Source organism: Emydura macquarii, unplaced genomic scaffold (assembly GCF_026122565.2).
Source record: "Emydura macquarii macquarii isolate MOO-44397 ecotype Brisbane River unplaced genomic scaffold, CSIRO-AGI_Emac_v2 contig_1119, whole genome shotgun sequence".
Lineage (NCBI taxonomy): Eukaryota > Metazoa > Chordata > Testudines > Chelidae > Emydura > Emydura macquarii.
This window is the reverse complement of record NW_027131256.1, coordinates 6,735,320-6,752,483: the sequence shown is the minus strand read 5'-3', so window position 1 is coordinate 6,752,483 and position 17,164 is coordinate 6,735,320. Positions and strand designations below refer to the sequence as shown.

The window sequence follows — 17,164 nt, the reverse complement described above, 5'->3', positions numbered from 1 at the left end:
AGATTAGATGCCCTTTGATCTAGTATGACTAGAACTAGATGCACTGTACTCCTGGAAATGGGAGATTCCCTGATCCTTCCTGGTTGGACAATTATATTAATAGTAATAATATTTGTATTGAGGCCTAGGTGTCTCATTCATGGATCAAGGCCCTATTGTGCTAGGTACTGTACAAACACATAAATTAAAGATGATCCCCTGCCTCGAGGCAATTAAAAACTAAGTAGAAGACAAGAGACAACGGATACAAATGGAGGATCACAAAAAAAGAGACAATACTCATCAGTATATAGGCAGTAGTTTCAGCACACCAGCAGCCTAATCATTGTTGAGGGTTTTTTTGTAGGCTTCATGTCAGAGGAAAGGTTTAAGGAGGAATTTGAAAGAGGACCATGAGGTGGCTTTGTGGATGTCTACAGGGAGCTCCTACCATGCAGAGGGGACAGCATGGAAGAAAGTGTGAATCTGCATGCTGAAAAATTAACGAAGGGGCTGTAAATACTGGCATCTTTGGCAGAGTGGAGGCAGATCATGATAGCTAGATCATGAAGGATCTCAACATTGAAGAGAACTAGTTTGTGTTCAAAGTGGTTGAGAAGGGGAAGCCAGTCGGGGGACACAAAGAGAGGGTAGAGGTGACTGAAGCAATGAGCCAGGAAAACAATCTTTGCAGCTGTGTTCCGAATGGATAGAAGTGGGGCAAGTTGGGATCTGTCTAGGCCAGTAGTTCCTAACCTTTTTGACTCAGGGGCCACAGGTAACATTTTACAACCCTGAAGGGTCACCAGTCTCCACCAGAAGCCCCACTGAAGCCAGATGGAAGGAGTTCAGTGAGGAGGCTGCCTCCCTCTTCTCTGATCTCCCATCTCCTTGGCTGCAGCAAGGAGCTTCACCGGTCTTTTAGTCCCGCAATGCGCTCTGCCTCGGTCCTTAGGCAGCGGCTCCCTATGCAGCAAGTGGGAGGGGAACGGTGGACCACTTTGAAAGCCCCAGTGAGCCACATTTGGCCCGTGGGCCATGGGTTGGGAATCACTGGTCTAGGCTGCAGAGGATGAAATTCCATTAGTTGAGAGAGGAGATTATGAGGGCTTGGATGAGAGTCCAGGCAACAGCTACTTTTCCTCCTGTATCGCAGAATGATGAAATTCCACATTTGTTAAGAAGAGGGAAACCTCCTCATGGCTAATCTTGGAGTTGGTTTAATGGCCAACAATTGGCTTGGAATATTAGAAGTAATCCTGATGTGCATCAATCAATGGGCAAAGTACAGGTGAGGCAAGCAAAGGTGTATGCCATGTGCAATTTATTGTATGGCTCTGCAATTGATCACATGTATATAGCAACATCCATCCACAGTCTCTAGTTATCAAAAGTGCCTCTTGCTGTGGGATCTGAGCACTGACAGAGGTGGTGTATCGCAAATCTGGAACTCTTGTATTAAATTTTCACGGACATTAATATCCATATATTAACTCAAACAATGCTAGGAGATGCTCAGAGCACAACAAGGAAATGACTCCGACTCGAATACAAAGAGAAAGAATTAGACAGCGGTGAGGACTGAAATTCTGACATAGAAGGGAGATCAAAGGTTCAATAAAGAAATGCATCTTAGAGCCAAATTGCCCCTTGGGAGTTAGCGGCTTGTAAATACATAACTTAATTAAAGAAAAATTAGGTCATATTTTCCTGCACACCTCAATGGCACATCACACTCAATATTGATCATAACAGAAGAGAAAAACCAGGCACTTGACTCCACAAAAAAAAAAAAGTCACGTTCTCTCTCCCTGGCTCTGTGCCCGCCTCTTCCTCCTTCCATTTCTCCTAGAGATGAGCCAAAGCCACAAAATAAAGGTCTGGATCTCAGATGTCCCAAAGCTGTTTAGAGTTGTAGTATTTTGACGAGGCCCACGGCAGCAAGACAGGAAATTTGGTGTAGAATCTGAACTCCCCCCAAATTCGGGGTTGGGAGGGAGAAGGAATGTGCTGGATGAAGTATTTGGATCGAGTCCCATCTCTAATTTCTTGAGTTCTATCTCTCCATCTCTCTTTCTCCCCGTATCTCTCTGTCCTGTTTCCCTCCTTCCCTGACCCTCTCCCTCTTTCTCTTTCTGGTTGCTGACTTGCACTAGATGATTTAGTTTCACAGTCCTTTGCACTTGAAGAAAGTTTCTGCTCCGGCAGCCTGGAGCCTTCCTCAACAAACAAACGTTACAATACAGTGTTGTAAATCTCATATTCAGGGCCTGATCCTGCTCTCATGGGCGCTTTCCCCATTGATTTGAATGGAACCAGGAGCTAGCTATAAATGAGAGCAGGGAAGGGGTGAGGAAGAGGCATCTGTGTATTGTTCCCTTCCCGCTGATACATTTTCAAGGGACGAATAGACAGGAGGCTTCTTGCTTCCCTAGGGGTCTGCTGCATGAGGTCAGTGGGGCTAATGACAGGAATGTTTGCTCTCCAAGGCTGCCAAGTCCTGCAGTTTCAAAGGAGTAATGAATAGCTGAACAGAGCTGGCTGATTTCTTGCTTGCTCTGTGTCCTATTCCGTCCTCCTTTTCTGTCATCCAGATAGAGAAAATACCTTCTTTCCCCTTTAATGGAGTGCAAAGCCGCTGTCTACCATGTGCTCACTGCCTGCCTCCTCTTTGAGGCAAAAGGGTTGGCAGCCAATTTGGTGGTTTTCAAAGGATCCTTCTGGACTTATTATTAGATGGCACAGAGGGAGGGGGAAGATCGTACCCATTAGTGGCTGTGGTCCCTTTTCCCCTGCAGTGTGCATTGCCAGCAGCAGAGACTACAGCAGCTAGATGAAGACAACGGCTAAGATGAAGCAAAGGGTCAAGCACATACAGCTCCTAATGACATCATTTAAAAGATTGCCTGAGGCAAGCGGATTATGATGTTCTGCACAGCCTAATGCACAAATACCCTCCGTACCTTGGCATTGCTCATCACATGGACTTACCCCTCTTTGCAGCTGCCTGACTCACCATTGAAACCTCCTCTGCTCACCACCATGGTGCATGCAGAAGGCCTATGCTGCGTGACTTACCTGTTGGGGTGAGGTGTCTCCAGGTGATGACAGGCTCGGGGCGCCCATTTGCCATGCACACCAGGGTCACATTGCTGCCCTCATTCACAACGACATCCGAGGAGATATTGGAGATCTTTGGTGGAACTGTGAAGACAAAAATGTTGGAGCACGTTACCAAGAGTTCTGAGGCCCCGGACCCAGAGTCAGCCCTTGGACCCTCTCACAGACAGTAGTAGTAATAATTAGTGCTATTATTTGTTAAGCTTCACCACAGCCCAAAAAACACAGAGGAAGTTACAGTCTTGACCTCAAGAAGCTTGCAGTCTAAATAGACAAGCAAAACATTTCAGGAACAAAATCCTGAGGATGTTTCTACCTGACAGCAGAGGCGTGACCACTCTGAGGTACTGACAAAAATTAGTTGCTTAATGGAGGTGAGGCTGTATTGAAGTTGGAGCAGAATTATGCTCAGTACGTTTATGGATATTTATTAGGATGATATTGTAAGACAGGAAATTGCCCAAGAACAAAAAATCTCTTGCTCACTAGCTTGTGTTTGGTGTATGCATGACAGCTTGTCTCACTTGCAGGAGGTGTGTGATCACTGGGGGCTTCCTGGAGCTTGTGTGTTTAAAGGAAAGTAGGGTTGATCACCTGGAGCACCAGAGAGAGTCCAGGTGCAGGTGATGACATGGGAGAAGGTGTGAAGATGGGAGCGGAAGGAGGATACAGGAGAATGGTAGTGTGGGAGGCTTGGGCAGAGTGAAAGGAGCAAAGGGGATAACGGGGGAAGTGGAACGGAGGTATAGGCAAGGCCAGAGGGAAGCCAGAAAGTACTGAGAAGAGCCAAGCTGGGCCCGATACATGTAAGAAGCAGTTTGCATTAACTAAGGATATTGCCTTACACTATTCCTTGATAAAGGGGATAAAGTCAGTGGTGATGCAAATAGTGTTGTCGGTGAGTTAAACAACAGGTATAAGCTTTAAAGCAGCACAGCTGGCATGGACATCATTCAGCAAGTGTGCAAAAGAGTACAACTTACACACTGAGGGATGGAAGGGGGACATATAATAGGAAGAGTAACCAGCAAAAAACCAAGGACGTAAGAGAAAATGGGTGGTGAGGGGAATGTTTAATAATACACCCTCTTGTTAGCTGCTTTTCTGACTACTCAGCTATAAGAATGATCCCCCGGGGATATCACTGCTCCAAATATCTACCTACGGCAATAGCATTGTGTTGCAGTGCACTGTGAGCTACCACCATCGTGAACACAGGCTAGTATCATGCTGCTGTTGCTTCATGTTTGGTAAGGGCTGGGTACTCAGAGAGAACTTGCAAGCAACTTGCATGACTGACCCGGGGAAGCACTAAAGTGCCACAACTGTCACAGTGCTTCAAACTCATTTCCTCAGTCAGAATGGCCCAGCTGAATCCTTCTACAGTTCCGATTGCCTAGCCAGCTGGCTTCTCCAGAGCCAGGCCTAGAGGCACTCTGCAAACTTCCTAACCCACATTGGGCACAGGCCAAGACTACGTATTAGCTATTATTACATCTCCTGAGCAAAGACAAGCAATCCTGCCGAACAAGACACTGTTTTGTTGGTGATATAAACAAATGCTCACCATGGGTTGAGCTTGCAACTTGCCATACATGTTTCATTTAGTTGCTAGATGTTAGCCCTAAGATGTATTAACTACCTAAAGCAAACTCCATTGTGGAGTACTGCAGCTGGTGAGGATAATATTTCTGTAGCATCTTTCATCGAGAAATACCCCAATGGGCTTCACAACCGATATTCACTCCATCTGGGGTCAAGGGCAGCAGCCAGTACAAAGTCTTCCCCAGAGGCAATAAAGATTGTTCCAGTTTCTTTTCTCACATCCATGCTTCATGCTCAGGGGGATTCAGGGGAACTCAATAACGAAGATTATTCATTCCCCCCCCCCCACCCTTTTTTATTTTCAGTTTTAGAATGTGTGTGTAGTGAGGAATGAAATAAGATCATTTTCTGCTTTGCTTACCACAAAGTAAACAGAGAGATGCTCCCATGCCCCAGCCCTGGCATTGTTGGTTGACAGCCCTTTGGAGGCAGAGCTGCCCACACAAATTGATTGGGAGGAAGAAAGGCAGCCCAGCTGGGGCAATTCTGTCCCACCTGTTCCACCATGTTCTTAGGAATGACCTTAACTCCACAATTGTCCAAAATTACCACCGTCTTCTCTCTCTGGGCCCCAAATTCCTGGCCAGCATTTCAGAGTCAAGGCGCAAAATGAAGAGAGCACAGAGGACTCCCTTCTGCACAAGTCTGCTGTGTGTAGAACTCCCAGCAGAAGTTGGCTGGGTGACTGGGCAACAAAATGGCAGATGAAATTCAATGTTGATAAATGCAAAGTAAAGCACATTGGAAAACATAATCCCAATTATAAATACAAAATGATGGGCTCTAAATTAGCTGTTACCTCAAGAAAGAGAGCTTGGAGTCATTGGGGATAGTTTTCTGAAGATATGAGCTCAACGTGCAGTGGAAGTCAAAAAAGCTACCAGAATGTTAGCAATCTATCATATGCCTCTAGATAAATCCATGGTAGACCCACACCTTGAATACTGCATGCAGACCTGGTTGCCCCATCTCAAAAAAGATATATTAAAATTGGAAATAGTACAGAGAAGGGCAACATAAATTATTAGGTGTATGGAACAGCTTCCATAGGAGGAGAGATTAAAAAGACTGGGACTTTTCTGCTTGGAAAAGAGATGCCTAAGAGGAAATATGATAGAGTTATATATAATTTTGACTGGTGTGGAAAAAGCGAATAAGGAAATGTTATTGACTCCTTCAGATAACACAAGAACCAGGGTTCATCCAATGAGATTAACAGACAGCTGGTTTAAAATTAACAAAAGGAAGTGCTTCTTCACACAATGCACAGTCAACCTGTGGAACTCCTTGGCAGGAGATGTTGTGAAGGCCAAAACTATAACTGGGTTCAAAAAAGAACTAGATCAATTCATGGAGGATAGATCCATCAATGGCTGTTAGCCAGGATGAGCAGGGATGCAAAACTATGCTCTGTTTGCCAGAAACTGGGAGTAGATGACACGGGGTGGATCACTTGCTGATTGCCCTGTTCTGTTCATTCCCTCTGAAGCATCTGGCATTGGCCACTGTCCGAAGACAGGCTAGATATTGGGCTAGATGGACCGTTGCTCTGACCCAGTATGGCTGTTTTTTATTCTTAGGTTACCCCATCACCCACTTACAGCACTCTCTGCAAATGCCCTGAGATCTGTGTACTTGGTCCAGAAGGGGGGAAGGGGCACTTGGCAATGCTTTGCGGTGACCTCTCTGGCTGGCTCAGGAGAGACATTAGTGGACTTTAGAAGGACATGTACACAGCCTCCCTCTCCTGAACAGATGGTTGGACGTGACGTGAGGTCTTGCAGCATATGAAGGCGTAAAGAGGGAAAATGGGTGGACAGAATTTTGGGGGCTAAAAGAAGGGCTCAGGCAGCCCCCCGGAGAAGTAATAAAATAACCTGGAGCAGGAGTAGGAGGAATTAGAAGTCGTATATGTGCCATCTGGTTTTGGTGCCTGTCCCTCCCCATCAGGAAAGAGCCACACACTAGGACAGGTGAAAGTCTGCTATGGACTGACCCAAGATGAGAACAACAGATGACGCTGTAGACGGCACTGAGGCTGTGCAAGGGAAACCAGAGTTGAATAGCAGGGGGTATTAAAAGCCAATATTGAGGTTCAACAGCAGAGCTGCAATGAGGAAATATGCTTTGTGCTGCCTGGCTTTTGTCAATCCTCTCAGTTTCCTGAGCACCAAATAAATCCAGGAAATAAAATAGGTCTGATTCACCAGGCAACCTAAATGCTCAGGAGGGAGAAAAGGTGACCAGATGGTCACCTCTGGGCTGCCACTTCTCATATGAGAAAAAAGGGGCAGCTGATGCTGAAACCCAGTTGGGAATTTAATGGCTAGTTCCTTCCAGCTGCCATCTCAGCCTAGGGGAAGGGCTGGGGGAAAACAAATTTCACAGCAAATACAGAGTTTAAAATGTGGTTTAGTTTTGCATGTTCAGAATCCAAAACCGTCTAGTGCTAAAAGCTATTGGATGCTAGTGGACAGGCTGACATTACACAAATATAAGTTGGAAGATTTTAATTTTGTGGGTGTCAAGTCAGCATGTTAAAATACCGAAGGTTTCAGCACCAGCCACAGCTTTCTTTGTAGCATGGCCTCCTGGTGCCAGTCACGTCTTTGTACGCACCTTTTTTGAACAGTCTTAAAATGAGACGCTTTGACCTTATCTTTTCACATGGGGGTTGTGTTGTGTTTCCTCGGTCACAGGGGTGCTGGAAGTAGAAATGCTGAGAAAACGGCTCAGCCCAAAGGAGCTGGGGAGACAGCCTCACTTCACAAGCTGTCAAACAGTGACTCTCATACATACACTCATACACTCTCCATCCAGGAGCTGGCACCAAAATGAATTAAATTTGGGTCTCTTGGAAGCTACTAGCACGGTCATGGCCACCAGAGTGTGGGACACCCACGGCAGAGAAGGAGTTACTTCTAGATTCAACTTTTTGGGGAGCCTTACGGAAAGAGGAGGGGCTTCTTTCATACTCCACCTTTCAGGGAGTCCCTCATGGGGTGACAGACTGCTCCCAGACTCTTTCTAGCTCAGAGTGGTTGAGGAAGCACCGCCAGGCTCTCAGACTCAACCTCTGCAGGGTTTCCAAGAGGAGGTAACTGTAGCAATTAGACTATCAGAGAGATGGGGTGGTCACAGCGAGGCCGCAAGCCTCCTTTTCCAGCAATGGCCGGGGAGGACTGTTGCCTCCCTTTCAAGAGGATTAGCTCATGTCACCTCCCAAGTCACTACTTTGCACCTAGCATGCCACCCGGTGGAGAGCTGATGAGCAGGCAGAGTACAACAGAAGGCAAAAGGGGTCACCATACAGTAGCGCATTGTACAGCGAAGCACTGCTTCATACCTAGAGGTAGAACACACGCCAGTGACAAATTCTGCAGGTTTTAAAATAATTAACTCAGAGGAGAAAGAAGTGTGAGAATTCACAGCCTCTTCTCTCTGGTTCATACTCTGCAAGGTTCTTCTGACACCAGGTCAACATCTCAGCTTGGTGTCAGTGGAGATAAACACCACACACAATTAGGCATGAGTGGCAGTCTGCTCAAGAGAATCCCAGGACTGGGATAGCAGGGTGTGCTGCAGGGCAGGAGGGAGGGGCATTGGCAGAGCTATGTGGAGCCCAGGACTGGACTAGCGAAGGGATGGGGGCTGCAGGTGCGGTGCACAGACAGAGCTGAGTGTGGGGTACTCAGGACTGTAACAGAAAGAGGTGCTCAGGTCCCAAGTGAGATGCAGCAAGAGCTGGGTAGGAGATTCTTGCACAGAACCTGTTTGCACTGCACCAGCTCTCGTTAATTGCTGTCAATCCCTCACTTTCATGACAACTAAAACTCACAGGAATTTAAATGACAAAAAGAAAAAGAACAAGACATGAAGAACAGAATAACCTCCCCCAGTGCAATCACTGTTACTCTAAGGATGAGAGCAAGTGATTTGTTTCCATACAAAATATTACTGCATCTTTCAAGCATCAGCTACAGTTACTTGTAACAAGGGGGGTAGGGGACAGCAGGGAAACCATGAGCACACAAAACATCTGTTGCTGAAGGGTGCGTCTTTTACAACTAAAGCCCACCAGAGCACTGCAGCCTCTTCCTTGGTACATCCCGGGAAATATGTGGGATTGGGGCAAACTTTCGTTCCAGGCAAAACAGCTACAGCAGCCACCAGTAATGGTGCTAGACCCTTAGATGCCCTAGGGAGAAAACTGGCCCAGTGCTGGGCTAAGACTCAAGGTGCCAGGTGCTGCACACCTTTGCAATGGATGACATAATGTGGCAGGAAATGGAGAATCAGGCCCCAGGTGTCAAGTGTATCATTGCCCACCAATGGAATTTAACTCAGGCCATGTCTACGTGGGCTTAATCCTAGAATGCAGCGAGTTAACATCTCCATTCTCCTGAACAGGAGCATCTTCTGGAGGAAGGGGGAAGTTCACACATTTTAAATGATTTGCCCTAACTTTCCCGCGTGTCCCCACATAGGCAAGCCCTCAGTCAGCTTGTTCAAATAATTATAGCGACCCTTCCCTCGTGAGTCAGCCATCTCCAAGATACTTCCTTGTTTGGCTGGTTATGTACAAGCTAGCCCACATTATTACCCACTCTTCAAAAGGCAAGAAGACTTCTTGAACTTGCTTGCCACTGCTAATGTTCCGATGGCCCCAGGGAACTGTTTCCAGCTCTGTGAAATAATGATAATACGTAGCACCCAAAGTTCATCCACAGGTCTCAGAACTCTTGGAAAAGAGTATTGTTATCACCACTCTACTGATGGGGGAGCTGAGGAACATGAAGGGGAAGTAACTTGCCCAATGCAACAAGGGAGTCAGTAACAGAAATGGGAAGAGAAGCCAACAGGCCATAAGCCCAGCTTCATACTCTATGCATTGGCCTCAAGAAGGGCCTTGAAAATGATCCAAGGAAGGTACCTAGGGCAAGACTTAAAGATAAGAACTTACCACCCTCCCCACCCCAAAACCTATATTCTTCCTTATTACTTACCTTCCTATTCCTGGTTACCTGCCTCTTCTCCATTGCCTTGGGGTGGCGAAAATGAGGACTCTCACCCTCTACTCTCCCGGGGCAAAGAGAAAACCATGAAAGCCACTATCCAACATCCAAGGAGCTTAGTGCCACCAAAGCCACAGGTGCTTCCTGATTAAGGCCTTGAGAGTTCCAGTTTCCTCATCCCTGGCTCCTAATTAACAGCATTTTACAACAAACACAAAGAAACGAATCAGTCCCAAGGCAGGGGGGCATGCTGGCCACCACATGCATCTCTGAGCATTTTGGAGCTGCCACCTTGCCTGCCACAATTAGGAATCCTTTCCTGGGGCAACTAATTGGCCTCATTAGCTACTGTATAGTTAAAGCTTGTGTGAGGAGAGGCATCTTGAGGAGGGGGGCCAACTTAGTAAATGTAACCCACGAGCTAATTTCCCTTGCCTGCATGCAGAAGGCTAATCACAGCTTTTTACAGCTACTTCATGGAACAGCTTCTGACTTAGAGACGCCCCCAGGCAGATCAGTGCAGTTACTACCCCTGGCTTTTGTTAAACTGTGTAGACTAAAAAGTGTTGTCCAACCTCTCAATCGCTATCCGTACTTTAATGTGTTTTTTTTGTTTTGTTTCACTAACACCTCCTTTTGCTTCACCAAACTATTGCAAGCAGAGTGAAGCTTTTTCACCTGCTGGAAAGCTAACACTTTTTCAAAATGTATTGCAGTGTAATTTAAATTGCATGAAAATTAGCTCCATTTTGTCATCTAGACCAGTACAGTGCCAGCCCCGGCACCCTGTCTCCAAGTCACAGTCTCTGCAGAAGCATCCACATACCACCAGAGCAAAGTTATCATTGGGAACGTTCAACAGAGGGTTCAAGTTGGAAGGGGTAAGGGGGATCTGTAATTGGCCTGCATTTGATAATACTACAGTGGGGACTTAAGTATATGTATAAGCTGTCTTGCTGAAATGTATAGAGTTTCAAAGAACTAATAATATTTAAAAGGAACAAACTGTTGACAAGCCACAGTCACTTGCCCAAGGTGGGGCTTCACCTCATGGGATATAGTCAGGTGACTGGCCTATTTGTCTGCATGAAGATGTGTGGCCAGCACTTCTTAATAACAAAGAGAGGCCCCAATAATCCCCCTTCAATCTTAACATCCTTAAGCCACTGAAAAGTTAGGATCCAGATCTGAACTGTGCCGTTCATCTCTATGTAATTCATATTAATCAATTAATGTCCACATCCATAGACAATCAATTAGACATTTCTTCAGAGAGTTCTTTTGATGTGAAATTATTTTGTTTCCTGATTGGGAGGGAGACTGAAAAGAAGAATTAACCCAAATCTCAAACCAACCTATGTGGGACAGGGTGAGGCAAGAGGGTCTCTATTTTCACCTCCTAATCCAACCTCTCACTCAGCCTTCAACCCAAATCTCAACTCTCTTCCTCAACTGATTCCAGTTCCAGAACTGAACCCAGACTTCTTGGCCCATTTGTCGGCGATGTTCATCTATCTACACCCAGCTCAGAAGAGTTTGGTCTGGCCAAGCACCCACACATTCAGGATGGGGATGTTCTGAGTCCACCTTTGTGGCTTTTGATAGTGCACAAAGACTAGACCCTTGGCCACATACTGAATATGGATATGTAGAACAATGGAAGGAAAACATAACAGACTAAATATATCCCTGCTGTAACTCCACTGATGAACTTCAATCACCTTGTACAATGTATTGTATCTTTGCTGTGAAACTTATTTTTGATTCAAATACCAAATTCACAGCACGGCCGCCTTTACTCATTGCACATTTCTCTAAGAGGAGGTTCTCTATGTTCACAATCCATACTGTTCTGTTGCTTTCAGCCTTCAAAATTGACTCCACCTGCTTTTTTACTAAAGTACATAGGCAGACTTGCGGTGAATAAACAGCATTGTTCATACGTTGTGAAAACAGCAGCAGCAGAAATGTTTGCTATGTTAATTCTGAGGGATTAACACTAGGGGTGCTGCCAAATGCCCAAATCCTAAATGATTTAAGGAATAGGGATGTACACGGGGCTTAGCATTTGTGATTTAAGGGTCTGTGTGCATTTTCCATAGACTACATTGAATGCCACAGGGAGTTATTTATGGTACCGAAATAATGCAAGATCTGGTCTTCAAATGGTACTATTAACTATCCAGAAAAAAGAAGAGCAGCTCCCTTCATATTTCCATCTCAAAGATGGATCTTAGAGGACCATGGAAAACACCCCACAAATATAAGTACTAAGAAAGTCAGGTTTACATGGGTTGTAGTTGAATTCAAATGTATAGCCCTGTTACAGCTTGGTCCAAAACCCACTGAAGTCACTGGGAATCTTTCCATTGATGTTAATGGCCTCTGGATCAGACTCTAAAAGGGCAAGGATAGAAGATGGCCTTCAGAATTGCTGGACCTAGAAATAGTAGTTCAGTTTTGGAGAGTGCAAGAAGAGCCAAGTCAAAACTCTTCTTTTAAGTGAGTCCTGGCTGGACCTGGCTGCTAGTTCCTAACCCTTTCTTTGGGTAGGATAGCAGAAATGGGGGAGCAGGCTGGGCATGGAGTGGAGCTGAGACAGAGTCCAAAGGGGTTCCAAGGTAGCAGATGCAGGATGAAAGAGGTTTGTTTACCCAATGGGAGGAAGGTTGGAGCTTTCTAATAATCAAAGAGTGAGCAGAGAGGAGGAAGTGTGAGGGGCCTTGAATTGAAGTGGAATGGAAGTGGAGATGGAGGAGTGAGATAAGAGGGGAATTTCCTCCACTTACACCCTCATGGATGAGTATAATACACTCAGTTGTACCCTTGTGTGTGGTACTACAGGAATGATTTTGCTAAATCTTTCAGCGGCTGCAGCCTGAATACTCCTCGTTCAGCCCTCACATTACTGACATTGCCACCTGACTATGGGTCAATAGGGGAGAGGGTGAGGCAAGAGAGGCTCTGCACCACTTGGTGGAAATCTGCACATTAGTTAAAAAAAAGGAAGTTTCTCACTAAATGCCTCTCCATTGGCTCATCTGACTGAAAACTATTACATCGCTTCACTGATAAACCATGAGACAGTGAGTTCTGATGATGCAGCGCTCAGCAGTTATCGGCCAATAGCACAAAACCAAAGATGTGGCTCAATGTCAACACATTCAAATAGCTTTGAAAGGATAAGTCTCATGTACTAGTCGAATGCACGTGGCAGATTTAACAAATACTCAGTCTGGACGCTTCACTTCTTAATGCATTTAGGCCTGCAAAACTGGGTTGGAAATTTTGTGATAACATCATTTTCACAAGACTGTTGGTCCTTCGGGATTCTGATGGAACCAAGAGTATTGTGTGGTATTTTGGTGCAATTGGTTCTGCTCCCACAAAAAGGTAGGAAGTATAGAGCTGCCAAAAATGGAAAGAGAATGTAAAAATTGTACTCTCACATTTCTGAACCTCAGAAAAAATTAATTCTTGGTTTGAGTTCAGAGCAAAGTTCTTGAGAGAGGTGGAGGGGTGTGTCTGATTCAGTTATTTAATAACTCTCTAGATTAGAGGTTCCCTGACTTTTCTTATTGTGTACCCTCTTCCAGATCTACCAGCTGCCCGTATACCCCTATCCTTCTCACCACTGATACTTTGTGTGTTCTTTTTAACACTACCTGTCTTTAGCCATGTCCATATTTCACTGTTATGTACAGATATAGTTATAGTGTGAATGTACACAAGCAAATAAACCAAACAAACACTGATTAAGTTTGGAGATCAGTTAGATGGGACAGATGCCCAGCAACTGAACCCACACAATACAGTGATTAGAGGTGAGGGCTCTGTACTTCAGTGTCTCTGTGTTCTCCCTGGTACATTGTGAAATAAATTAACTATGGTATTTTATAGAATAAATTCCCACAGAGATGTAAAACTTTGTCTGAGTAGCCTATTATGAAAATGCAATAAATAAAATAATTAATAAATGAAATCCACCATTACATAATTTCTCCCGCATACTGCTCAGGGGTATGCATACCACAGTTTGGGAACCCTTGCTTTAGATCTTTCTAAGCCCTAGTATAGGATAACAGCAAGATGAGAAGATACTGCTGACTCCCCAGGAAAAGGATTCTTTGTCCCATTTAGTGAATGATGGACAATCCATAAGGCAAGTTACCATGGCTGCTTCATTGAATAGCTAGTTCAGCAATCAGAAGACTAATAGACAAATTCTTCTTCTGATGGTGAGAGTTCAGTACAGACTACCTGATAGCTGCTCTTAAGTAGAAAGTTGCTGAACCAAATCCCTGGATGCAAATAACCCGAAACTTTGAGAAGGAGACAGATTCTAAATCCAGGTCTGAAGTTTTCAGCCCAGATTCCTCATTACATTCTTGTCATGGCTCACATCACAGATGGTGGCCCTGCTTGATAGAAATGGGGATACAGCAGGAAGTTCAGAAATGCCAGCTGTGAACCTTCAGACATTGCCTAATATCCAGCCTGGTGTCATCTGGAAGCAGGGCGTGTTCTAAGGGCTGGGAAGTAATGGCCAGTCACTTGCTGAGGAAGGAGCAGGCAGTTCAAGACAAGGAACTCCTTTCGTCAGAAATATTCTCATGCACAAGTTTGATCCAGTCTGAAAAAACCTTAGCCTTGGGCTAAGTGAGCAGCTGTCTGGGGAGCACTAGGACTCCCATGATCACGTCCTACAGGCCAAGGCCGTGTCATACTTGCGTGTGTAGAGTTTCTGCCCATCTGGTTCCTCTGCCAAAAGAGAAGGTCTGTTTGGGCTCAGCCATATTCCATAGGACCTTGAGGTCTTTGAAAGAGCCCCCAGCAGCTCTTCTGTAGCTTCACTGCATGACGAAAACTTGCTGCATATGTAGGGACATCACCATGGACATTTGGGGATGGAATCCAGGACTTCTGGCTCCATAAACACGTCTGTGCCTCTGGGGTGAGGAGAATCTCCCTGATTTGTCAGTAACAGGGTTTATTCTTTGTGGGCTGCAGCTGGTAGAGGACAACGTGGTCTCCCACTCTCTCTCTCTTGTGATGCAATTCTGTTCTCACTGCAGTCAATAGGAATTTTGTCACTGATCTCAACATGAGCAAGATTGGCCAGTTAGCCAGTAAGTTATACATTAGAACTGCAATTAGGGACATAGGCCCCAGTCAAGCCCTCAAAAACATATGGGTAGCTTCAATTGACTTGTGTGTGTCTGAAGGCACAACAGGGTCTCAGGATGTTATATGATGTTCAAGAGCAGAAAGCATCAAATACAAATGATTGGGAAGAAGCAGACAGAGTCTCCTTTTCGGAGGAGGAAATTACCCAGACAGGTGACAGTGTGGGTTGCTAAGGTGATTGGGACAAACCTCCTCAGAAACTCTCCAGCTAGAGTCCTGCAAACAAATACTCCGTTTACAGAGAGAATCTAGCAACACTTCAGAGAGCAAAGAGCAATGCAAGCAGAAAGGAATTATTGTACAACTAATATAGAAGGAAATATTGAGAGAGAGATGTCCTGTTCCAATGACCAAAATATGAGGGAGTCTGAGAAAGAGATTTCCACGCACTATCAGGAGTGAGAAAGACTTCATCAGAAGGCAACGAGGAAAACTTTTCAGAATCTCCAGGGGAAAGAGAGGAGCCAGCAGAGATGACATCACATTATCAATCAAGCTACTACTGGATCAGGAATGGACACTAATGACAAGGGATAAAACCCCCAATACAGTGTGATGCCATATCCAGGTCACATGACTGATGTATTGGGGATTAAATGCTAAACACACTGTCCTGGGCAGATTGTATCCACTGCGACAGACACTTGAGAGATCTGTCTTTCCTTATATACTTTGTCCACTGTCATGCCCACAAATTATTATAGAATTGGGTGGTTTGGTGGAAGGAGGAGAGCACTCACTGCTCTATTTAACAGAGATTTCTACACAGTGGAGTGGTTTTGCCCGTAACCTGGACCTCTTCGTGGCCAATGGGTGACTCCACCAGTTCCACCTGCCTTTCCATGCTGTGAAACCCCATGACTCCTTGAGGGAGTGCAAGGGTTTATTGCTTTGCTTGGTACCTTTGACAAATTCTCTGGTTCTTCTGAAGTCATGAGCCAAACTTAAAGCAAAGACGGTTTCTTTAAGAGAGTTTACGGACTGATGCCTGCATGCCACGAGAGGGAAAGAAAATATCAGCGGTGCTGTAGAGACCAATCGCGCTTCCCCCTTGGTGAGTGACAGCTCTGTTTGTCAGGAGAGACAGCTTGTCTTGAGTTTGATATAGCTAACTATCACCTGGGGAGACTATTAGAGAGAGAAAGGAAGAGGGGAGCTAGGGAGGAGAAAGAGGAAGGAGGTGACAGAAGACTGTAGGGGAGAGAAAGACATATAACAGTTGATGTATTAACTTGTTAACTATGGCAACACGTGTGTACCTTGTCATGCCAATAAATTCATTGAAATTGAAGCTGAATTGAAAGTCAAGCACAAGGGAGTGTGGGTGGATGGAAGGAATCATAGCCCACTGAAAGACGAAGAACAATTTATTAGTTACCTCAGAAAGACACTGGGCACACTGACACTGGGGACCAACCAGCTTCCCTGCTTTACGACGACCTCTCTAATCCTGTCAGGTAACAGATGCTCAGAAGCTGGGGTATCAGTACTGTATTTCCACAATTAAGGAGATCACTTCAGTGGAACAAAGTTTGATCTAACAAAGGTTTATACCCCATCCCACAGCTTCTAATAACACCATTCATCCAAGACCAGAGAGAGTCAGTGTCAGAGCTGGGTTCAGAACTTCCTGGCCCATGCTCAGACCATGCTTCTCTTCCCTTCTCTCTACTTGCCTCTCCTTTCCCTTGACCTTACATTGTGCACACACTCAGTCCTCTTCGTCCCTTTGACTCATGGGTTGTAGCATGTATTTTAGCTATTTGCTATGACCACTAAGGGGTCAGGATTTTGCACCTGGCAATGACATGTTAATTTATACTGTTCAGAAAGAACTACCTGAGGGGATACTCCCGCCACTGTACCTCTTGAGCTCTTGCAAATCTCCCTACCTGCTCCCTCTTGAGGTGGGTCTCCCTGGTAATCTCATATTCTGTGGGAGGGCTTGGTCAACAGTATCCAGTTTGAATGTGAATCCCAATTCCCCACTTTGTGAAGCAGAGAAGCTGGTTGGTCCCCACTGTCACTCTGCCCAGTGTCTTTCTGAGGTAACTAATAAACTGTTCTTTGTCTTTCAGTAGGCTGTTTTTCTTCCATCCACCCACACTCCCTTATGCTTGACTTTCAATTCAGCTTCAATTTCAATGAATTTATTGGCATGACAAGGTACACACCTGTTGCCAAAATTAAATAGCCTAGCAAAGGGTCCTGGCTCTCTCTCAAATCATGAAAGGAGACCAACTCCCACCTTTGTTCCT

At 45.3% G+C, this 17,164-nt stretch overlaps 1 protein-coding gene across 5 annotated transcripts in view; it reads right to left on the bottom strand.

The window, feature by feature from the left end:
* Positions 1–17,164, bottom strand: part of LSAMP (limbic system associated membrane protein) — a 1,203,385-nt gene that overhangs the window by 140,548 nt on the left and 1,045,673 nt on the right. For all 5 annotated transcript variants that reach the window (XM_067546053.1, XM_067546052.1, XM_067546054.1 and 2 more), the window contains one exon: positions 3,058–3,183. In XM_067546053.1, coding sequence (XP_067402154.1) covers positions 3,058–3,183 — 126 coding nt within the window. The remainder of the gene's footprint in view (positions 1–3,057; positions 3,184–17,164) is intronic.